General features: G+C 42.4%; 1 protein-coding gene across 1 annotated transcript in view; it reads left to right on the plus strand.

The window, feature by feature from the left end:
* The window catches only part of LOC124794525 (serine protease easter-like), a 148,409-nt gene that overhangs the window by 102,593 nt on the left and 21,098 nt on the right, over positions 1–24,718 (plus strand). The window contains exons 5-7 of the mRNA XM_047258101.1: positions 139–341; positions 15,458–15,556; positions 16,847–16,932. Of these exons, the coding sequence (XP_047114057.1) occupies positions 139–341; positions 15,458–15,556; positions 16,847–16,932 (388 nt within the window). The remainder of the gene's footprint in view (positions 1–138; positions 342–15,457; positions 15,557–16,846; positions 16,933–24,718) is intronic.

The raw sequence follows: 24,718 nt of genomic DNA on the forward strand, positions 1-24,718 counted from the left end.
GCAAGTGTCATGTGGGAAGTCTCACCTTCCTCGTGTTTAGTTTTATTAAAGATTCTTTGTTTCTGCACTGGACGCACATTGGCAGTGCTTGACGTCAGGGGGCAGGAGGCAGCAGTGCAGTTCGCTTGGTGTGCGCAGGGTGAGCGTGCGGCTGGGCGAGTACAACACGGACCTGGATCGCGACTGCGTGGAGGAGTACACGGGCGGCGAGACGTGCGCAGACCCGCCGCAGGACTTCGGCGTCGAGCAGTCGCTGCCACACCCCGACTACGAGCCCTTCAGCGCCAACCAGTTCAACGACATCGCGCTATTGCGCCTCGACCGCGACGCGCCTACCACACGTAATAAACACAGTTCCTCTACATCATCATCATCATCATCATCATCATCATCATTGAAGACTGTTTATGCCTTTCAGCGTTCAGTCTGGAGCATAGCCATGACCCCCTATTCAGTGTTAACATTGGTGCCTCCTCTGATGTTAAGTCTATTACTCCAAAATCATTCTTAACCGAATCCAGGTACCTTCTCCTTGATCTACCCCGACTCCTCCTACCCTCTACTGCTGAACCCATGAGTCTCTTGGATAACCTTGCTTCTCCCATGCGTGTAACATGACCCCACCATCTAAGACTGTTCGCCCTGACTGCTACATCTATAGAATTCATTCCCAGTTTTTCTTTGATTTCCTCATTGTGGACACCCTCCTGCCATTGTTCCCATCTACTAGTAGCTGCAATCATCCTAGCTACGTTCATATTCGTAACCTCAACCTTATTGATAAGGTAACCTGAATCTACCCAGCTTTCGCTCCCATACAACAAAGTTGGTCGAAAGATTGAACGGTGCACAGATAACTTAGTCTTGGTACTGACTTCCTTCTTGCAGAAGAGAGTAGATCGTAGCTGAGCGCTCACTGCATTAGCTTTGCTACACCTCGCTTCCAGTTCTTTCACTATGTTGCCATCCTGTGAGAATATGCATCCTAAGTACTTGAAACCGTCCACCTGTTCTTTGTTCCTCCTATTTGGCGCTCAAATCGTTTATATCTCTTTCACACTGACATTACTTTCGTTTTGGAGATGCTAATCTTCATAGCATAGTCCTTACATTTCTGATCTAGCTCTCAAATATTACTTTGCAAACTTTCAATCGAATCTGCCATCACAACTAAGTCGTCCGCATATGCGAGACTGCTTATTTTGTGTTCACATACCTTAATCTCACCCAGCCAGTCTATTGTTTTCAACATATGATCCATAAATAATATGAACAATGGTGGAGACAGGTTGCAGCCTTGTCTTACCCCTGAAACTACTCTGAACCATATACTCAATTTACCGTCAACTCTAACTGCTGTCTAACTATCTATGTGAAGACTTTTAATTGCTTGCAAAAGTTTGCCTCCTATTCCATTATCTCGTAGATCAGACAATAACTTCCTCCTAGGAACCCGGTCATATGCCTTTTCTAGATCTATATGTTGTAAAGTAGATCTATATGTTGATCAATTCCCTGTTGGACTCGTAACACTTCTCCATTATTTGCCGTAAGTTAAAGATCTTGTCCTGACAACCTCTAAGAGGCCTAAACCCACACTGATTTTCATCCAAATTGTCCGCAACTAATACTCGCACTTTCCTTTCAACAATACCTGAGAAGATTTTACCCTCAACCCTGATTAAAGAGATACCTCTGTAGTTGTTACAGTCTTTACTGTTTCCATGTTTAAAGATTGGTGTGATTACTGCTTTCGTCCAGTCTGATGGAATCTGTCCCGACGCCCACGCCATTTCAATTATCCTGTGTAGCCATTTAAGACCTGACATTCCTCTGTATTTGATGAGTTCCAACTTAATTTCATCCACCCCAGCCGCTTTATTGCACTGCACTCTATTGACTATTTTCTGCGCTTCCTTAAATGTGATCCTACGAGTAATCATAATCGGCCAATTGAGTCATCTATGGAGATCATTCCCAAACCTATGCCTCTTTTATTTTCGTGGAAACAAATACAGTTAAATAATACATGACATATATTCCCACTTGCGCGTATGGACAACCGGAAACCATCAACTGCATGATTGAATGACAGCAATGAAAACTTGTGCCAGACCGGGACTCGAACCCAGAACTGCCACTTATCACCAGCGATTGTCTTTCATTAGGCTATTCGAGCACGCTTCACAACCCAAAACTTCTGAACAACACAGGCACTGCAATATCGTACTATCTTTCGACACCAGGCAAGCGACTTTCGAGTAAAATGTCTCCCCTGTATGGGAATATACATAATGGATGTACGAGTGCAAGTTATGGGTACATGGTGGACGACATATGGAAGTTTCGGTCTGGTCGTGATGAGTGCTCGGATAGCCTGTTGATTAGGCATCCGCTCGCGCTAAACGAGAAATTCGGGCTCAAGTCCCTGTCAGGCACAAACTTTCATTGTCATCATTCCATATACAGTTGATAATTGTCCATAATCGCAACTGCCAGTACATTTCATGTATTTCATAACGGTTGTAGTCGCCACAGTGCCTGTTTCTTCGGACATGCTAGCATATATAAAGGAACATTACATCGTACTTCTGAACAGACGCTACAATGTCGTACAGTTAAGTAGAACAAGATTTCAGCAAATAGTATAATCTTCCACACAACTGCCTCCATTCGTTAGTCACTTTTGCCATCGATCAACAATAGCCTGAAAGCCACTCTCGTAGAAACCTGAATCATCTGGAGGCTAGCCACGGTCTTACAGATTTTTCGACAGTATTTAGTCTGCATAAATGTTGGCCCTGTAGTCCTATACCCGAGTCAATCGCAGTCAACTGTGGTCTGGTGACATGGCACATGTGGTACATTGTCGTCCATAAAAATTCCATCATTGTTTGGGAACATGCTGCAAGTAGCTGAACATAACCATTTTCAGTCAAAGATCCATTTGGGCCAGGGGACCCAGTTAATTCCATGTAAACACAGCCCACGCATTATGGAGCCACCACCAGGTTGCAGTGCCTTGTTGACAACTTGACTCCATGGATTCGTGGGGTCTGAGTCACATTCGAAACTTATCATCAAATATTACTAATTAAAATCTGGAACCATCTGAACAGGCCACAGTTTTCCAGTCGTCTGTCCAACCGATATGGTCACGAACCCAGGACAGCCGTTGCAGCCAATGTCGTCCTGCTGCCATAGCCCACTAACGCCGTATTTCGGTGCACTGTTCTTAGGACTCGTTCGTTATACATCCCACTTTGATGTCTGGGGTTATTTCACACAGTGTCGCTTGTATGTTAGCACTGACAACTCTACTAAAACGCCGCTGCTCTCGGTCGTTAAGTGAAGGCCACCGGCGACTGCATTGCCCATAGTGAGAAGTAATGTAAATTTGGTAGTCCCGGCACACTCATGACACTGTGGATCTCATATTGTTGATTTCCCAACGATTTCCGAAATGGAATGTCCCATGTGTCTAGCTCCAACAACCATTTCGCTAGTTAATTCCGGTAGTATGGTGATAATCAGGTCGGCAAGATTTTATGTGTATAGACTGAAGTGGCGAGCGAAAATTTGTACCAAGGCTGGGAATCGAATCCGGGTCTCCTGCTTCCTATGCAGGTGCGTTAGCCACTAAGCCACTTTGGCACAGCGGTTCACACAACTACACTGATTTCCTAGCACATCTCCCTCCTCGATAAAAAATCGCATTCCCACACCATTCTACTTTAAATTCCCCCTTTACATATGAACAGAATTGCCGAGGTTCTTCATATTCTGGAGTAGCATCGAACTTAAATGGGGGATCCAGCCAGAAACCCAGGAGCAGGTACTTATATAAATGAAATGTCACAGTTTCAGATACTTTAATGATCTCATACAGATATGATTTTATGTGTACAGACTGAAGCGGTGAGTGAAAATTTGTACTGAGGCCGGGAATCTAACCTGGATCTCCTACTAACTGGCAGGTCTATACACATAAAATCATATTTCTATAATACCAGTAAAGTCTCTGAAACTGTTAGTTCTTCTCACATGAATCACATGAGAACAAATAACAGCTCCGACAATGCAATGCCTTTTCGTACTTCGTGTAAGCGATAATGTATATGTGCATATCACTATTCAATGACTTTTTTCAAGTGATTGTAAATAGACATATATTAAGCGAGCTACACAACAATGAAATCAACAGGACATTAGCTTGAAAATACATAAATTAGTACTACATCAACATTATATGGCTCGCACGCCAAAAGTCAACACACAAAAGGAAGAGGGCATCACTTTCTGAGTGACCTTCCTACATATCTTCTCTTGTTGGCACATTCCGCTTCTGTGGGCATTATTACACAGGCTCTCAGTGTTTGTAATAACCGAACTGGTCGACGAATACAATGAATCTCCATTACTTCATTAAAAAAATACCCCGAATGTCTCTCATAAGAGTTTCTCTTGTGCTCCGGCTGATATCTGCAGCTTCGTTTTTGAAATGTGTAGATGCATATCGCCCGAACAATATGCTCACAATGTGTTTCATTCGGCGCCCAGTGCCGACGGAAAACGTACGCAATTCATAGCGACAGACATTTTTTTCTTGCAGATATGTAAATGAAACATCTTCGGCAACTGAATTAAACGAATTTATTTATTACGTGTTTCGGTCTGCAGGACATCTTCAGGTTTTGGAAATTGGAAATTTGTGGTAAAGTCTTATGGGACCAAACTGCTAAGGTCATCGGTCCCTAAGCTTACACACTATTTAATATAACTTAAACTAACGCTAAGGGCAACACACACACACACACACACACACACACACACACATGCCCAAGGGACATCTTCAGGTTTCTGAATATGAATACGAAAGGAGTATTGAACAGCAGATTCAATTACTGAACAAAAACCATAAAAGTACAGGGAAAAGCTTGGAATTAAAGTAGTCTCAAAAGCTGATATTCATACATGTGTGTCATTAGTAAATCATTGTACGACGAACTATCGCATGATCGGTTTAACAGCTGATGCATCCACGTTGCTAACAAGAATATACTGAAGAATGGAATAGAAAATTGAGGTGACGATCAGTTTCGCTTTACGAAAACTAAAGACACAAGAGAGGTAGCTCTGAAGGAAGACTTCCTTCATCATTTTTGTCGATCTATAAAAAGCGATTGCCAGTGTAAAATGGTGAAAAATATTCGAAATTCTCAGAAAAGTATCAGTAAACTACAGAGTATTACAATATATATAAGAACCAAGAGGGAATAATAAGAGTGCAAGACCAAGGACGAAGTGCTGGGATTAAAGATAAGGATGCAGTCATTCGTCTTTCTTGTTCAATTCATACACAGAAGAAGTAATGACGGATATAAAACGAAGGTTCAAGAGTGGGATTAAAATTCAGGATGAAAGTATATCAAGGACAAGGTTCACCGATGACATTACTATCCTCAGTGAAACTGAAGAAGAATTATAGGACCTGTTGAACAGGATTAACAGTCTAACGAGCACAGAATATGGATTGATAGTAAAACGAAAAAAAGACGATGGTAATGTGGAGTAGCAGAAATGTGACTGTATAAACTCAATCAAAACTGGCTACCACGAAGTTCTGCTACTTTGGAGGCAAAATAACCCGTGATGAACGAAGCAAGGAAGACATTGAAGGCATACTATCGGAGGAAAATGGGGCCACTATAAGTCTACTAGTATCAAATATAGGCTTTAATAAGAGGAAGAAATTTTTGAAAGTGTGTATCAGGAGCACTGAATTGTACGTTAGTTTATTATGGACAGCGGAACAGCCGGTAAAGAAGACATTTGTAGCGTTTGACGTGTGGTGCTATGGAAATTTAAGTGTACCGATAAAATAAGGGATGAAGAAGTTTCGGCAAAAACGGCGAAGAAGAAGGGACAATATGACTGGGCATTTATTACGACAGCACGAAATCACTGCCATGATGTTAGAGGGAGATGCTAAGAGTGAAAACCTTTGGTGTAGACGGATGTATGAATAGATCGAACAAATAATTGAAGACGTAAGGTGCAAGTGCTACTCTGAGACTAAGAGGCTGGCACCGAAGAGGAACCGATGGCTGGCCGCATCAAACCAGTCAGAAAACTGATGACGCAATAACAAAATTATTATAGTTAGGGCCTACAGGTTGATTGCAATCCATTAGCAATCTTTCATACTGCCAACACTAATATACTGCTCGAATAAGCACGTAACTGCAAAGACTTAACTTATTACAGCCGTGACAGAATTTAATATAGTAATCATTTTTACACACTAATTGTAAGACACAACCATTCCTAACCGGTTCAAACTACTGATAAATTATTAAATAAAATTTTTTGTTTCCGTATTATAGAGCGGTCCAAATCAGTCTAGGGCGACTGTTTAACGATTTACGCTAAAATGTGCAGCAATATACCTAGAAAAGGCAGCACTTAAGCAACAACTGGGCAGCGCGCCGAGCAGCGGTAGCGGACGGACAGAAAGCGTGGCGCGGTCCACCACAACACGCCAGGCGTAACAAATCGGATGAGGACGTGGAGAACAAATGTTCAACATTATGCCGTGCACCACAGGAAATGTCGTTAAACTGAACGTTGCGCTAAGCCAATGCGGAACAGCTGTATGGAAGACACATCTAAAAATTTCATTAGAAAACTTATTTTGTCGCAAGATACAAACCGGATTCTTCTGCGTATTCTGGACCATACAAGAAACACTACGAGCAGTATTCGTTTGTGTTGTCTCGATCTGCACGATGAAAAACTGATTTGCAATTATCTGCTACAATACTAGAGAAAACGTGCCGGACGGGTATAAATCGCAGTACAGGAATTATTTTTATTCATGTGTATGATTATTAAACCAGCTGCTTCCATTCCTTCTTCTGACCTGTTCTCCTTATCGCTTATCATCTTCGGGAAGTTCCTGACGCACGTAAATATGACTGAGATTGTTCCGTAATTTGTGTTTATTAGCTTTTAACCTCTTGGAGTGATAGCCTGCTGCACTATGTTCTATGATCAAACGTGTCGCAGGTAACTATCGAACATTGCTTTCCGTTTTCTCTGTGATTTTTCCATCTCCTCTGTGTGAAAGTACGTTCTCTTAATGTGAGTTGCTCTTCGACTACCCTAGGCAGACGGTTTTCTAGAGCATATTTTTTACTTTGCTACTTCATGAAGTTCCCCTTGTTTACAAACACGTTGAAATATAATACATAATGTATAGATTCTCACTCTGTGCCACATCGATCGGGAAAACCACCTACGGACGTGCACACTCATCTCCACCACACTGAGCATTAACCCAGGTGCCATGTACAGAAAGGATTACCCCCTCCTCTACTTACGTTACATATGACTAATGACCTCAATCTTCATATCATAAATCTAAGATCGTGCCGATCAACTGAAATAGCCACAAATTAAGGAATTAGACGTACACTACTGGCCATTAAAATTGCTACACCAAGAAGAAATGCAGATGATAAACGAGTACTCATGGGACAAATATATTATACTACAACTGTCATGTGATTACATTTTCACGCAATTTGGGTGCATAGATCCTGAGAAATCAGTACCCAGAACAACCACCTCTGGCCGTGATAACGGCCTTGATACGCCTCGGCATTCAGTCAAACAGAGCTTGGATGGCGTGTACAGGTACAGCTGCCCATGCAGCTTCAACACGATACCACAGTTCATCAAGAGTAGTGACTGGCGTATTGTGACGAGCCAGTTGCTCGGCCACCATTGACCAGACGTTGTCAATTGGTGAGAGATCTGGAGAATGTGATGGCCAGGGCAGCAGTCGAACATTTTCTGTATCCAGAAAGGCCCATACAGGACCTGCAACATGCGGTCGTGCATTATCCTGCTGAAATGTAGGGTTTCGCAGGGATCGAATGAAGGGTAGAGCCACGGGTCGTAACACAGCTGAAATGTAACGTCCACTGTTCAAAGTGCCGTCAAGGCGAACAAGAGGTGACCGAGACGTGTCACGAATGGCACCCACGCCCGGTGATACGCCAGTATGGCGATGACGAATACACGCTTCCAATTTGCGTTCACCGCGATGTCGCCAAACACGGATGCGACCATATGATGCTGTAAACAGAGCGTGGATTCATCCGAGAAAAATGACGTTTTGCCATTCGTGCACCCATGTTCGTCGTTGAGTACACCATCTGGAGCTCCTGTCTGTGATGGAGCGACAAGGGTAACCGCAACCATGGTCTCCGAGCTGATAGTCCATGCTGCTGCAAACGTCGTCCAACAGTTCGTGCAGATGGTTGTTGCCTTGCAAACGTCCCCATCTGTTGACTCAGGGATCGAGACGTGACTGCTCGATCCGTTTCAGCCATGCGGATAAGATCCCTGTCATCTCGACAGCTACTGATACGAGGCCGTTGGGATCCAGCACGACGTTCCGTATTACCCTCCTGAACCCACCGATTCCATATTCTGCTAACAGTCATTGTATATCGACCAACGCGAGCACCAATGTCGCGATACGATAAACCGCAATCGCGATACGCTACAATCCGACCTTTATCAAAGTCGGAAACGTGATGGTACGCATTTCTCCTCCTTACACGAGGCGTCACAACAACGTTTCACCAGGCAACGCCGGTCAACTGGTGTTTGTGTATGAGAAATCTGTTGGAAACTTTCCTCATGTTAGCACGTTGTAGGGTTCGCCACCGGCGCCAACCTTGTGCGAATGCTCTGAAAAGCTAATCATTTGCATATCACAGCATCTTCTTCCTGTCGGTTAAATTTCGAGTCTGTAGCACGTCATCTTCGTGGTGTAGCAATTTTAATGGCCAGTAGTGTAATACTGAAAAACGTAGTAAATCTGCCTTCACTGGGACCAAAAAGAGGATAGATGTATGACAATGCAAAAAAGCTTTTTATGGAAACATAAAACAATAAAATAGATCAATACTAAGAAAGCAGGCATAAAATTTTAGACATTCCTATGTTACCAGTATGAAAGTACTAGCAGGATTAGTGTATATTTGCCATATGTAGCGTTTCGCGAAGCCTCGAAAAATGAGCAAAGCCATCAAAACTGGAGCTTCATTTGCTTTCACCTGTATGTGTTATCCCGAGATTTCTAGATCTCAGCATACGTGGAAAACAAGCACGAATGGAGAAAAAAATAGTTTCTCAAAGACACATTCTTAGAGAATTCTGCAACAGAGCTATTTAAAAGTGGATTCGAAAAATAAACGTGAGTGGAAGTGTTAAGAGAAGAACAAGGATAAACATACAGCTTAATAGAAAAATATAGAATCTTCCTTAGCTACAATGCCTTCCTGCAAAGGTATTTAAATTCATGATTGATGTTATTTTCTCCCAAACTCCATCATTAGGCAATAGTTGATATCAATCAAGGAAGTTTAGCTATCATGACGGTTAAGGCTACACGAACAGCTTTTCCATGTCAGGCGTCACGCGTGAACAGAGCTTTCGTAATGCACCGGGATGTGTGGTCCACGCGCAGCGATAAAGGTTTCCGTCGGCGGGAAACAGCCTAACCCGCTGTCGTAATGGCTGTGGTGTCGCCGAAACCTGATGACCCGGGAATGTACTCAATAGCACCGCGATGCGGCGTTGTTACACGTGGTGTTGCAGCGACTAAAATTGTTCATGGGTGTCATAGATTCAGAATACTCAACACCAAGCAATCAATAAATGATACAGGGGTTGGGCAAAAATAAACACGACACTCTACTATGTCTAATACAGTTTAAGAAACCAATTAGCATTCAAAATAGTTTCCGCTCGTCTTGGAATGGGTAAATACAGATCCTGCATGGTTTTCACGCGAATCTTGAATCATTCTTTCAACAGAATAGTGGCAAGTTCAGATAACGCTAACGGAGGAAGACTCATCTTCAAAGTAGACCACAAGGACTCAATATTAGTGAGATCTGGTGACTGTGATGGACAGGAGAGATAGTGAAAATTCAGCCTCGTGCTCACAAAACCAATCCTGGAGGACGCGAGCTGTGTGTGCAGAGGCCCAGTCACCGTGTAACACAGAATGACCATTCAGGAACAAATATTCTTATGGGACGCAACTGTTCAGCCAGAATGGTCACACAGTTCTTGGCAGTAATCCAACCTTGCAGAGTAATCATGGCGCCCGTGGAATCCCGTGATGTGGCTCCCCAAATCATCATTGAACCCCTGCCATGTTTCACTCTTGGGTCGTATGCTGGAAACAGTATGTAACAAGACTTATCAGACGAAATCACTTGCTCTACAGTCCAGGTTTTATGGTTTCGGCACCGCTTTTTCCTGTTATGGACGTTTGCATCACTGATAAGTGGCTTTGAAATCCCATCTCGCCCTACAGTTCCCTGCTTCTGGAGCCCACTTCGCGGTGTTTTGGCGCTGACATCGTTCGCAAGTGCGATATTCAGTTTTGCAGTAACTTCTGCAGCTGTCGACCTCTTGCTTTTCGTCACAAACCTCCTGGATGACCATTTGTCACGATCACTCAACATGTCCGTGTCGTGATTCAGCGGGTGATGTATACTGACCCTGTCTGTGGTGCCTTTTGGAACACCAAATGCTTCGGCTCCCTTGGTTACGGAAGCGTCCACCATACGAGCAACAACAATTTTCCCACGTTCGAATTCAGTTATCTCCGACATAATGCACTCACATCTACACAGAACACGGTTCTGACCACGGCTGACGCATACAACGTATTGAGAACATTGCACACGTGCCGTCCGCGGTCAGATACAACAGCGGCACCCAGGTTTTTCTAGCATCTGCAGTTATGTTCAAGCACGCATATCTCGTGGCATCTGCATATTTTTGTCCTATCCCTGACCGTTCATTTCTGTTCAGATTGGCACCAGTACCGTTGCACTGAACGAGTGCAAATAAAACTGTGTGATCTGAGTACTCTGAATAAATCGGTAACACCATCCTTTACAATTGAGACACATTGAATATCTCCACCCAGTGCGGGGGAGAAATCAAAGAGATGAGAAATTTTGTAGAAGCAATCTATTTCTGGTGTTAGGTTCTGGAAACGATACAAATCTGTTACATTCTACGAAGCAAAGTTCTCATGGTTCGTAGACTGGAACACTACCTAGCGTAATATTATCAAAATAAAAAATTACGTGTCATATCGTCGTTATCGATATCGAACGATAGCTTTCTGTGTGAGGACTGAAGCTGAAATCCATTTTGTGGTGGCAACATGTATGAAACGTAAATGTTTTCATGTAGATGCTTTTAATTAATTAAAATACTGCGTAAGATATCATCTTCTCAGAGATGTTGATGTTTGAACTGAAGAGTTTTGATCTCCCACAATGACAGACATAGCTCAGTTATTCCAAAGAGCTGTCTATTAAAACTAACGGAAAACAAGTTGTATAGGCCTTTCGCATTACAGTTCTGGTGATATTAGTACCTGGAAGGCACGGTCACAAAATTTCTATCACAATGTGAGTGAAACATGCTTCTGACTGTCAATATGAGGTAGCAATTTTGCGAATGATCTCCAAAAAGGAAACGATAGTGGAAACGGGATTCATGTACTGACATATGTTCGAGTCTATGTACTACACTGAATCTATTTGTATAGCGATGGCTGTACTACATTATCCATATTTACAATCTAATTTACAGTTAGTAACAGTAAGTACACTGGCGGAAAAAAATTATTCACCTGGAAAGATAACATCGTTTTCGATCTGATGATGGCGTATGCCACCTGGGGTTAGTAGATGTACTGGTAATGGTTTCACGTCGTCCGCAAACAGACTGCGTAGTGGCATAGCTACCAGAGCGCCATCTGTGTGTGTGTACCCTGTAATAGGGAATGCTCACAGCCAGAAGACCCCCTGTGGTGGAAGCAAGCAGGCAACTATATGGAAGCAAGCAGGCAACAATACCACGGAGACGCACTTGTGCTTCGTGTAGCCAACTGAACGAGTTTGAAAAGGGTCGAATTGTGGCCTTTCGAGTGGCGCGATGGTCCTTTCGGAGAATTGCCACAAAAGTTGGACGTGCTGAGTCAGTTGTACAACGCTGGTGGTATCTGACTCCCGTAGAAGACGTTCTGGACGTCACGCATCACCGACGCTCGTCAGGATAGTCATTTTGTAAGAACAGCAGTGCAGATCTCACAGCTACCACTGCACAGGTAAGAGAGTTTGTGAGACCAGACATGTCAACACGAGCTGTTGCGAACTGTTTATTAGCACTGGGACTCCTGTCACACACATCTCTCTCCCGCCTCCCACTCACGCGGTGGCATAAATGTGCACGGCTCGGGTGGTGCCGTCAGAGGATCACTTGGTGGTTGCAATGGCCCGCCATGAACTTCAGAGATGAAAGCAGATTATGCCTGTTCGCAAGTAATGGTCCTCTGCGCGTACGATGTAGACCTGGTGAGCGCTGTCTCGTAGAGTGCCTTCGTCCAAGAGACACTGCCCCCATCCCAGGCGTTATGATCTGGGTTGCGATACGTTGCTACTCTCGTTCACCTTTGATGTTTGTGGAGGTGTAACATCATAGATTAAGGGTCGACCTGCGACAGCAATCGCATAGCTTGCGTACTGGCCGCTAGACGCCGCCGCGAGCGCTAAGAGTGCATTGCGATCACAGGCGCGCGTGTTGCGTACGGGCCGCAAGGTGCCGCCGCCACGAGCCGACGGAGTTCGGCCAGCTCTCATTTTGCTGGCATCTCATTTTTGCCTATTCTCTTATTTGCTTAGCCCTTATTCGTTTATGGCTCATGTTATTGTGCTCTCTTTCAGCCATTCTGATTTTTTTTGATTTACTCCCAATAGAGAAGTGCTCATTTTGGCATTTCACTTTTGCATATTTCTCATTTTGCTAATAATATGCTCCATAGCTTTTTACAGTTGAATTGATTAACACAGTCTCGTGTACTGTTTGTTCGTTTCAACCTGTTCATCTTTTGATGTTCTTTAAATGCTGTAATAATTATCGGAAGCATTTCTTCCCTTAAACTTGTGTAAAGTATTCTCGATGTAGGATTTGTTATGTGACACAGGTGTCAGGTTTTGAATATAAATTATATGCGAAACTGTGCTTTAAAAGGAACTTATTTTTTCAGTTTGTACTAAATCAGACGACAATCTTGTGATATGAGGGACAAATTTGAGGGGCGAACCCATGGAAATAGTCTTAAGTGATCCCCTTTAAAAATAAAAATTTGTGTGACACTGAAAGACGTGACACTATAGGCACCGAATATATATATATGGCTGGCTCTGAGCACTATGGGACTTAACATCTTAGGTCATCAGTCCCCATATATATATATATATATATAACAATACGACAATGCTCCGCTGCACACTTCCCGTGGAACTCAACGTGTAGCAACTTCTCTGACCAGCACGATCTCCGGATTTGTTTCCAGTCGAGCACGGATGGGAATTGATGGGACGAGAAGTGACTCTTGCGACTCGTCGACCAACAAACATTACAGAACTACGTGAACAGGTCGAGTAGGCTTGGCACAACGTATCCACGGACAATTGTGCCACCTATAAGATTGACTGGATGCCAGAATCGGCGCCTGCATTGCCGTCCGTGAAGCCTACACCACGTAATAATATGGATGTTTCCACATGGGTCTATATCTGGTCCCGCCGAATCGCTTGTGCTACTGATCTCTGAATGTAATAATTTCGTATACCCCATATGTAAAGTTCCAACAATAAATTTTGAGTGAAGTGGAAAGCTCTAAAATGGCGTACTAATTTTTTCTGGCGTTGTAAAACACTTAATTGTGGCATTTTCAGTCGGTAAAAAGTAATAGGAAGCAGCTGCAGGAATGTGACTAAAGTTGATCGTAACTGTTTCTTTTTCTATGAAATGTACTTATTTTGCATTATGACTAAATTAATACTAGCTGCTCTTTACAGAACTACTTACTCTGGAGTGTCTTAACGGAACCAATTACTATATTTTCATTACAAACTAAGATTAAAAAGAAAATCATAATACTCCCATTGTGTAAACAGTAATCTCAGTCACCTTGCTTGATGTCAGTCATAACTTTGATACAAACAGAATGTTGGCAGTCAGGCGTTTACTTGGCTATGTTGATGTGGTTCATTGTCAGGTGTTTCAAGAAGCTGTAATTTCCACACTGTGCACATGAAATAATAAACAGTGGCTGTTATACGGACGGCTGTATTCTTTCCTGGAGCAGACCTGCCATCTTCCAGCAACGAGTCTGAATGATCAGTGTCTCGAGTCGCCCTCCAACACATGCTGTTGTGTCACATCAGGCATTGCAGCAAAGTATCCCGTAGTAGGGATATGTCAAAGTGTCCTCCCTCCCCTGGTATTCTCTAAAATTCGCATTGGATGTACCTTTACAGTTTTAGGGCCAGCTTTCGATTTTGTGTCTCTGCAATCTTATTATCGGCTAGCATCTGTGTTGCTCTTAAGTAAAACGCTGATTTTCCACACTAATAATACACACACTTCTCAAAAATGTTCTACCTGAAAGCATTCCACAGTACCGACTTCTGAATCTGCCAACTCTATGTTCTGTTCCTCTGTGAATTCATCTGGTCTCTGGACTGGCTCCTCCATCGTGCTCTGCTGTTCACCTACAAGCTAAACAGTAAGTGGAAATCCATCCTGCATACAATGGCGCTGTAGCAGATTCGCCTGGACTTTCATTGTCTGATGGGACGGCTTCCATCCAGTTTTTCAGGTCCGACTCAACACACTATAGTACGCAATGTGTTTAGCATTAAAAGAAACATAAAGTGACAAGCACCTGTTTCTCAAAACCTTTCTTTTATTATTTTTGTTGTTAGGTTGGACAACCAAGAGCTTGTGGTTTGAAGAAATTGGTCAGTTATAAATCATATGGTTCTTATCCGTCTTTCAGTGTAGAAAGTGGTGGAATCATAAAACTTGTGTCACCTGCCTTAGTGATGGAACTAAAGCTCGGGCCACACAGGTGTAGGGACGTGGGAGATAATCAGCCGTGTTACTTTGCGAGGAACCGATCAGCAACCTACGCTGATCGCTCGCAGTGGTGTCAGTCGCACTACTTTTCTCACACACCTCGTAACTCTTGATGGCCGCTGCTGCTTCTGGATGCTAAATCAGTACCCTAAGCGCTTTGCTCGGTACATAGTTCATCAATCATAACTGGATTCAATCGTCGAAGATAAACACCGAGATGTAACAAGTAATGGGTATAGAGAGTGGAATGTCGACATGCGAATGACCAAAGGTTTGTTTGTATAGTGGGAGATCGTCACAGACGCGTTGAAATGTCTGAGCTGGTACATATTTTATGAAATAAGTGTCACATCTCTTGTAGTGTAGTGTAGTGTAGTGTAGTGGTTCCTTGAGCAGTTTATTAACTTTGGTGGCTTTGCAGACTACATCCGACCTATCTGCCTGCCGACGGGCAGCACTGGAAAGCTCTCTTACGCCGGTCGTGACCTCGTCGTCGCTGGCTGGGGCAAGACTGAGTCACGTGAGTATCCGCCATTCTTGTGTCTGAACTGTGATTCAGTCTTATTATACTTCTGTCAATAAACGAGCAAATAACCTCATATTACCTTTAGGTTTCTGATAATTACTAAATTTGCATTTAAAAAACATTGAACAAGTCGTACAGGAATTTTTTGCAAGATCTTGAGCCACTGATTTAAATCAGCAGCATGAATTTTGGCAGCACTGAATGAACGCAGGCATTGAGATTAGGTATAAACCAAATCTGATAAATGACAGAATAAATAGTTATTTCATTTTCCACAGCGCTTTCTAAGGTTAAAATTTGTGATGTAGTTCTGTATTTTACAGGCACTTTAAGAGAATTTAAGACTAATTTTTCATTTTATGAGATGGCTTTCATCAGTGGACAGTAAGGTTCTAATGTTTTAATGATGAAAACAAAGTTCTGCTCAGGAGTATCATGAATTCAAGGGATTCCATTCAGTGTTTCAAGAATTACATTGTCCCTAAAATATGAATTGCATGTTACTCCCACAGTTCCACTATTCACTTTCTTTATTACCTTTGTTTTTGTACACAGTGTTGTCGCTTTTGTAATACTACTTACTGCATCCAATTTTCGTTTTATAATTCTAATACTTCAATTTAATTTGTTTTTACGTGGAGCATTTTCTTTGTATTTGTAACGATACGCTCGGTGACCAATGGAAAACGTCCCAGTTTCTTTCAAATAATATTTCTCTAGAGTGGACGAAATCGCAAAAATGTAAATCTGGAATTCATTTAGAAGAAAAGCAGTGAAAAACTGGTAGCTATGCATTACTAATGAATCTGGCATTTTCACTATTTGCATCATAGAAATTACGCTAGTAGTAAAAAACCTTGACATATTTCACTAAAACAGGGCAATGTCGAGGGAGAAATAAGAGTGACGCATAAAAATAATTTTAAAAGTAGTTAACAGTAGTTAGTAATTCTACAGGTGGTTAACAGGACATTCATAGAAAGGCAGAACGGTAAAAGTATGGTCATAGTATTAATAGCTATAGAATGGTAAATAGCGCTGATGCCCGCAAAAAGATGCTGTAAATTACGCTGTTTCACTAATATGTTTTTAATTTTTGTTGTTTCTCTCTGTCAAAATTGTGATCCAAGTTAACTTCACTTTTATATGACGTAACGAAAAATCATTATCTTTGTTCATAAATTACACCTTCAGCAGTTTCGTAAAATTAGGGAATATTTTTCTCGGGACATTGTGGTACTTATTTTGTAATATTGGGTAATATCTAGCATTAATATGTTGCAGGTGCTTTCAGCCCAGTGAAGCTGAAGGTCGCAGTGCCCGCAGTCACGGAGGAAGAGTGCAAAGGAGTGTACAACGGACGGCGCACGGTGAGGACATTGTGATTAGGCTTTGTACAAGCCTCTGCTTAGATATGAAGGGTTCTCGTGTGTAGCCAAGTAGCATAAAGGGTTTTCCAGGATTAAACTTGCGTGTACATCGATTATTTTGGAATGGGCAGTAAAAGTGCCGAGCCTAGTATTTTTGTGGATGCATGCACTGGAATAAAATTCTCTGTACCTAGAGATATGTAGCATACATTTCTCTGTACTATTATCATTATAAAATTGTTACAGAAGATCATATAGTGTGAATTCGTGACTAAAAGAGGTACAACGATTTTCCTACCGTTTTTCTACACCTAGATGTTTATATTTTCATGCCATTATTCAGTAACTGATTTTTTCAAGAGTAACTTGGTTATATTCGCTGTATTAGCACTTTACAAACTGAATGTGAACAAAATATAAGACTGCAAACGCGGTCACCCTTACTGGATCATACTGTCCAACTGCAAGAGCACAAGACCAATCCAGTATCTCGACTGTGAGCAGAAACAAAGGCCAAAGTGCAGTCTAAAAGTATAAAAGTAGATAACATTGAGATTGATACGGGGGGGGGGGGGGGGAGACCAAGTACTCAGTGATCACTGAAGAAAATACAGGAATCCTCCTGACTTTATTTGCAAAAGTAGCTAACGAGACGTTTAGCCATTGCCATCCAATTACACTGTCAACTAAATCCCTCTTATGCTTCTCAGAATGGATGTAGTATCTCAGTAATGAGGCGAACTATCTGATGGAGACAGAAGAGTCAGGTGTCTCAATAAATCAATAGTCATCTGAAATACGAACTTCAAAAATTCATGTTTCTCTTATGACACTGAAATGATCGAAATCCACACACTAAAATAGTACTTGCAAATGATATCCAAAAGACGGTGGATTTACTTTGCAGCTCTTTATTTGCCGAAAATTTCTTATATATGAAGGGTGCAGCCGTGGAACACCACATAAAAAATCGGAATCGTTTGATGCTACTGAATTGCGAAAAAGATGCAGCAAGTAATGATACGAACCGTTCTGGGAGAGTGTAAACAGGGCACAGTGAGTTTTCTTGTACGCCTAGAAAAATTAGTGCCAGATCTACAAGTTAATAATTTGTAATCATAGAGAAGGGAGAGCTCGTAGATTCTTCTATAATCTAGTTTTGCGTCACTGGTCCGCGACGCAAACAGGCAAAATAATATGAAACGAAAGGTCTTGTCTTTGTGCGAGGAGACGGCGCATTTTGCTTCACTGGAATAATTGCTGCAACTGTAGCATAGCCGAACAGGAAGACTTCTTACGTAACCAAGACGTGGTGTTTTCTTGAGTGTGGCTTCTAAAAATTTGTTTTCTGCTTCTTTTTCTCGTGCGTTTGTTCACAAAGTGGCGGTATGGGTGTGAATAGATTTGGCATGGCCAGTTTTTAATAGATGGCCGGTTGACCTCCCTGCACCACCCCGTTACCCTCTGTGACGAAATATGTGTAAGCCAAATGTCTGCGTTTAGTGATTTTCGTATGAAAGTTGGTTGGTTGATTCGGGGGAGAGGACCAAACAGCGAGGTCATCGGTACCATCGGATTACGGAATGATGGGGAAGGAAGTGGGCCGTGCCCTGTCAAAGGAACAGTCGCGGCATTTGTCTGAAGTGATTTAGGGAAATCACGGAAAAACTATGTCAGGATGTCCGGCCGCGGCTTTGAACCGTCGTCCTCTCGTATGGGAGTCCAGTGTGCTAACAACTACGCCATCTTGCTCGGTCATGTGAAAATGGGCGATGTTTTATGAATGTTTGCAAATCACTTAGCTGAGTGTGAACTTGGGTAGCAGCTTGTTATTCACCGAGTAAGGTGAGGCAAACCGCCTAAAAACTACATCCAGGCCGGCCGATATTACTAGCGTATCATCCGGCGTGATGGCATGGGGTGCCATTGGTTACACGTCTCAGTCAACTCTTGTTCGCCTTGACGGCACTTTGAGCAGTGGACTTTTCATTTCAGATGTGTTACGACCCGTGGCTGTACCCTTCACTCGATCCCCGCAAAACCCTACATTTCAGCAGGATAATGCACGACCGCATGTTGCAGGTCCTGTACGGGCCTTTCTGGATACAGAAAATGTTCGACTGCTGCCCTGACCAGAACATCTTCCAGATCTATCATCAATCGAAAACCTCTGGTCAATGGTGGCCAAGCAACTGGCTCGTCACAATACGCCAGTCACTACTCTTGATGAACTGTGGTATCGTGTTGCAGCTGCATGGGCAGCTGTACCTGTACACGCCATCCAAGCTCTGTTTGGCTCATTGCCCAGGCGTATCATGGCCGTTATCACGGCCAGAGGTGGTTGTTCTGGGTACTGATTTCTCAGGATCTACGCAAATTCCGTGAAAATGTAATCACATGTCAGTTCTAGTAAAATATATTTGTCCAATGAGTACCCTTTTATCATCTGCATTTCTTCTTGGTGTAGCAATTTTAATGGCCAGTAGTGTAGTAAGAGTAACCTACTGCGCATAACAAGGCGAAAATCCCCATTAATGTACGAATAAAAAATAAATGCCCAGTCTTTGGAAGCGGTAACATCCGTCAAGTGCCTTTGTGTGACTATTCGAAATGATCTCAAATGGAATGATCAGATTACATAAGTAACGTATAAGACAAACTCTAGATTGCGGTTTATTGGTTGAATTTCCACAAAGGGAATAGCTTACAATACGTTAGCTCGTCCAGTCTCCAATCTTAGAGTATTGTTCGTCTGTATGGGACCCTTATCAGTTGGGTTTGATTCAAGAGATTGAGAAGGCCCAAAAAAGAGCGGCAAGATTCATGACTGGTACATTCAGCCATCGTGAGAGTGTTACAGATCTCATAGAAAGTTTAAAGTGGGTCACACTTGCAGATAGACGGTGGGCTAAACGGAAGGGGCTGCTCACTAAATTCCGAAATCCGAACTTCACCGAGGATGTAGAGCATATATATCATTACCACCAACTTTCAAATCGCGCAATGATCACCATTCAAAGATAAGGGAAATTAAAGCTCGTACTAAGGCGTACAGACAGTCGTTTTTACTTCGTGCGATCCGCGAGTGGAACAGAGGGGAGGAAATACGACTTTGGCGGGAATTATGCCCTCCGCCACACACCGCTTCGTAGCTAGCGGAGTATATATGTAGATGTAGATGTGGAACCTCGTCGTTAAACCGCCAAGTGAACTAGATACGTGACCGGTGCACATCTTGTCCCAGAAGTGGCATTTTAACACGCACGGCGATCCGGAGGAGTTAAATTCACCATTTGTTAACGAAAATTAAAGTCCGTGAAATTAGTTCCCTGTATATTCATTACACACCTATTAATTAAACATTTTTCTAAAGAAACTATGGCAAACTGAAAAGTTCAAATGTGTGGCAAAATTCCAGATGAAATAACCAATTTGTCTGCCTGGAGACATATTAAAATACATTCTAAGACAGAAAAGGGATTCACCACGATTAAATTATTCCATGGGACAGAAATCGGTAGGTATGATGTACACGTAGAGAAAAACAAATGATTACAATTTCAGAAAAATTGCGCGGTTCATTCAAAAGAAAGAGCTTTGCAATACATTGGTACACCTCTGACCATTATGCAAGCAGTTATTCGGCTTAGCAGTGGTTCACAGAATTGTTAGATGTTTTCATGGGGATATCGTGGCAAATTCTATCCAATCGGCGCTTTAGATCGTCAAAAATCCGAGCTGGTTGGAGGGCCTGCCCATAATGCTCCAAACGTTCTCAGTTGGGGAGAGATCCGGCGGCCTTGCTGGCCAAGGCATGGTTTGGCAAACACGAAGACAAGCAGTAGGAAGTGTCACCCTGTGGGGTAAACATTTCTCGCTGAAATGTAAGCCCAGGATGGCTTGCCATAGAGGACAACGAAAGGGGGCACAGAATATCGCCGGCGTGCCGCTGTGCTGTGAGGGTGCCAGCGATGTGCTCTTCATGTCGAGCTGTACTGGGGTTACGTTTCAGCAGGATAGTGTCCGCCAGCACACGGCGAGAGTTTCTACTGCTTGTCCACTGCTTTGGTCAGCAAAGTTACCGAATCTCTCCCCAACTGAGATCCAACCAGTTGGAGATTTTGACGATCTAAGGCGCCAGCTGGATACGATTTGCCGCGATATCCCCATGAGGACATCTAACAACTCTGTGAACCAATGCTAAGCCGAACAACTGCTTGCAATGGGTCAGAGGTGGACCAACGCGTTATTGATTTGCTCAGATTGCAAAGCTCTTCTTTTGAATCAGTCGTCCAATTGTTCTGAAATTGTAATCGTTTGTCTGTATATGTGTATCACATCTACCCATTTCCGTCCCATTCGGTTAATTCCTTTCTTTATCTTAAAGTGAACGCGGTAGAATTTCGAATACCGAAACTACCGTCATCTCAGAAGAAAACTCATCTGATCGTCGCGAGACCAGTTCTGATGCTGTTTTGGTTACATCCGTTGCTCTTTACTCAAAAATTTCGTAACATATTTGTCTCTATTCGACACGTCGCCTCAGTTTCTAGTCAAAATTGGAATCTTGCTACCTGTTAACTCAATATTCTTACTTTCCTACGCAGGAGTAAACTTTCATTGATGTTTCTGGGAGTGAAACTATGTAAGCCATTAGTAGTGACAATCTCTAGTTCATAAACTCTTCGTATAAGTAATAAACAGAATTACAAATCTGGTCAGAAAATAGATAAACATCGGACCATACTGTAAATAAGAGAATAGTAGGAAACAAGAGCGATAAAGACCGTCGTAGCAGTCCATTTTATCCTTTCCTCCTGCCAAAAAGACCACAAGGGAATTGTGTTAGACTCCGAGACAATACTGTAGATGTAGATATCGAAAGAGTCTGCACTGTAGTCGCGGTCCTGGATTATAATGAGAGAGGAAAATAGACTGGCTCGAACGCTAAGTGGAGGACAGTTTTCCGTTATTAGAAAATTTTCGGGCTCAACATCAATTTTTTTGTGTAAGAATATTGTAGTTCCAAGGAAATCTTAATGTATGGGAAGCTTCAGATAGTTTTCCATGATGGAAAAATTATTTCTAATATACTGTTTCCCCCTCCACGTGGACCATGTCGTTGGTGGGCAGGCTTCCGCGCTTTAGCGATACAGATAGCGGTACCGTAGGTGCAACGACAGCGGAGGGATATCTCTTGACAGGCCAGAAAAATATATAGTTCCTGAAGAGGGGCAGCAGCCCTTTCACAAGTTGCAGGAAAACTGTCCGGATGATTGACTGATCTGGCCTCATAACATCAACCAAAACGGCCTTGCTGTGCTGGTACTGCGAACGGCTGAACTACAGCAGTAATTTTTCCCGAGGGCATGCAGCTCTACTGTATGGTTAAATGATGGTGGCTTCCTCTTGGGTAAAATATTCTGGAGGTAAAATAGTCCCCCGTTCGGATCTCCGGACGGGAAGGACATCTTTATCAGGAGAAACAAAACTGGCGTTCTACGGATCGGAGCGTGGAATGTTAGATCCCTTGATCGGGCATGTAGGTTAGAAAATTTAAAAAAGGGAAATGGATATGTTAAAGTTAGATATAGTAGGAATTAATAAAATTCAATGGCAGGAGGAACACGACTTCTGATCAGGTGAATGCAGGGTCATCAATACAAAATCAAATATGAGTAATAATAAAAAAAAGGAACGCGGATAAGCTACTACGAACAGCATAGTGAACGCATTATTGTAGCCAAGACAGACACGAAGCCCACGCCCAACACAGAAGTACAAATTAATATGCCGGTTGGCACCGCAGGTGATGAAGAGATTGAAGAAATGTATTACGTGATAAAAGAAATTATTCAGATAGTTAAGAAAAACGAAAATTTAATAGTAATGGAGGGGGGGGGTTGGGCAGGGGGCTGGGATTCGACAGTAGGAAAAGGAAGAGAAGGAACTGTAGTAGGTGAAACTGTAGTGGGGGAAAGAAATTAAAGAGTTAGCCGCCTGCTAGAATTTTGACAGAACATAATTTAATCGTAGCTAACACTTGATTTAAGAATCATGAAAGAGGCCTGAAGACACCGAAAGGTTTCAGATACATTATATAATGGTAAGACAGAAATTTAAGAACCAGATGCAGATGTAGACTCTGACCACAATTTATTGGTTACAAACTGTAGATTAAAACTGAAGTAACTACAGAAAGGTAGGAGTTTAGGGAGATGGGGCCTGGATAAACTGAAAGAACAAGAGGTTGTAAAGAATTTCAGAAGGGAAGCAGTAGGGAATTATTGGCAAGAACAGGGGAAAGGAGTACAGTAGAAAAAGAATGGGTAGCTATGGGAGATGAAATGGTGAAGGCAGCAGAGGGCTAGTATAAATCCTTAAATAACACAAGAGACATTGAATTTAACTAATCAAAGGAGAAAATATAAAAATCCAGTGAAGAACCGGGAGAAAGGGAATACAAACGTCTTAAAAATGAGATCGACAGGAAGTGCAAATGGTTAAGCAGGAATGGCTAAAGGACAAATGCAAGGATGTAGAAGCATATATCGCTAGGGGTAAGGTAGATGCTGCCTACAGGAAAACTGAAGAGACCTTTCGAGACAAGAGAACCAACTGTATGAATATCAAGAGCTCATATGGAAAACCAATCCTAAGCAAAGAAGGGAAAGCAGAAAGATGGAAGGAGTATATAGAGAGTCTATACAAGGGCGATGTACTTGAGGGCAAAATTATGGAAGTGGAAGAGGACGTAGATGAAGATGAAATTAGAGGTATGATACTGCGTGAAGAATTTGATAGAGCAATGCAAGACCTAACTCGAAACAAGGCCCCGGGAGTAGACAACATTCCGTTAGAACTATTGATAGCCTTGTGAGAGCCAGCCATGACAAAACACTTCCATCTGGTGAGCAAGATGTATGAGACAGCGAAATACCCTCAGACTTCAAGAAGAGTATAATAATTCCAGTCCCAAAGAAAGCAGGTGTTGACAGGTGTGAAAATTACCTATCAGCTTAATACATCACATTTGCAAAATACTAACACAAATTCTTTACAGACGAATGGAAAAACTGGTAGAAGCTGACATCGGAGAAGATCAGTTTGCATTCTGTTGAAATGTTGGAACACACCAACCAATACTGACCTTACGACTCATCTCAGAAGATAGGATAGGGAAAGACAAAACTATGTTTCTAGCATTTGTAGGCTTAGAGAAAGGTTTGGCAATGTTGACTGGAATCCTCTCTTTCAAATTCTGAAGGTGGCAGGGATAAAATACAGGGACTGAAAGGCTATTTACATTTTGTACAAAAACCAGATGGTCTTTGTAAGAGTTGAGGGGCACGAAAGGAAAGCAGTGCTTGAGATGGGACTCAGACAAGGTTATAGCTTATCCCCGACGTTATTCAATCTGTATATTAAGCAAGAACTAAAGGAAGCAAAATAAAAATTTGGAGTAGGAATTAAAATCTACGGAGAAGAAATGAAAACCTTGACGTTTGCCGATGACATTTTAATTCTATCAGAGGCACAGAAGGACTTGGAGGAGCAGTTGAACGGAATGGACAGTGTCTTGAAAGGAGGATATGATGAACACCAACAAAAGCAAAACGAAAATTGTGGAATGTAGTTGAATTAAATCAGTTGATGCTGAGAGAATTAGATTAGGAAATGAGACACTTAAAGTAGCAATGAGTTTCGCTATTTGGGGAGCAAAATAGCTGATAATTGTCGAAGTAGAGAAGATATAAAACGTGGACTGGCAACGGCAAGAAAAACG

The sequence above is a fragment of the Schistocerca piceifrons genome, chromosome 1 (genome assembly GCF_021461385.2).
Source record: "Schistocerca piceifrons isolate TAMUIC-IGC-003096 chromosome 1, iqSchPice1.1, whole genome shotgun sequence".
Lineage (NCBI taxonomy): Eukaryota > Metazoa > Arthropoda > Insecta > Orthoptera > Acrididae > Schistocerca > Schistocerca piceifrons.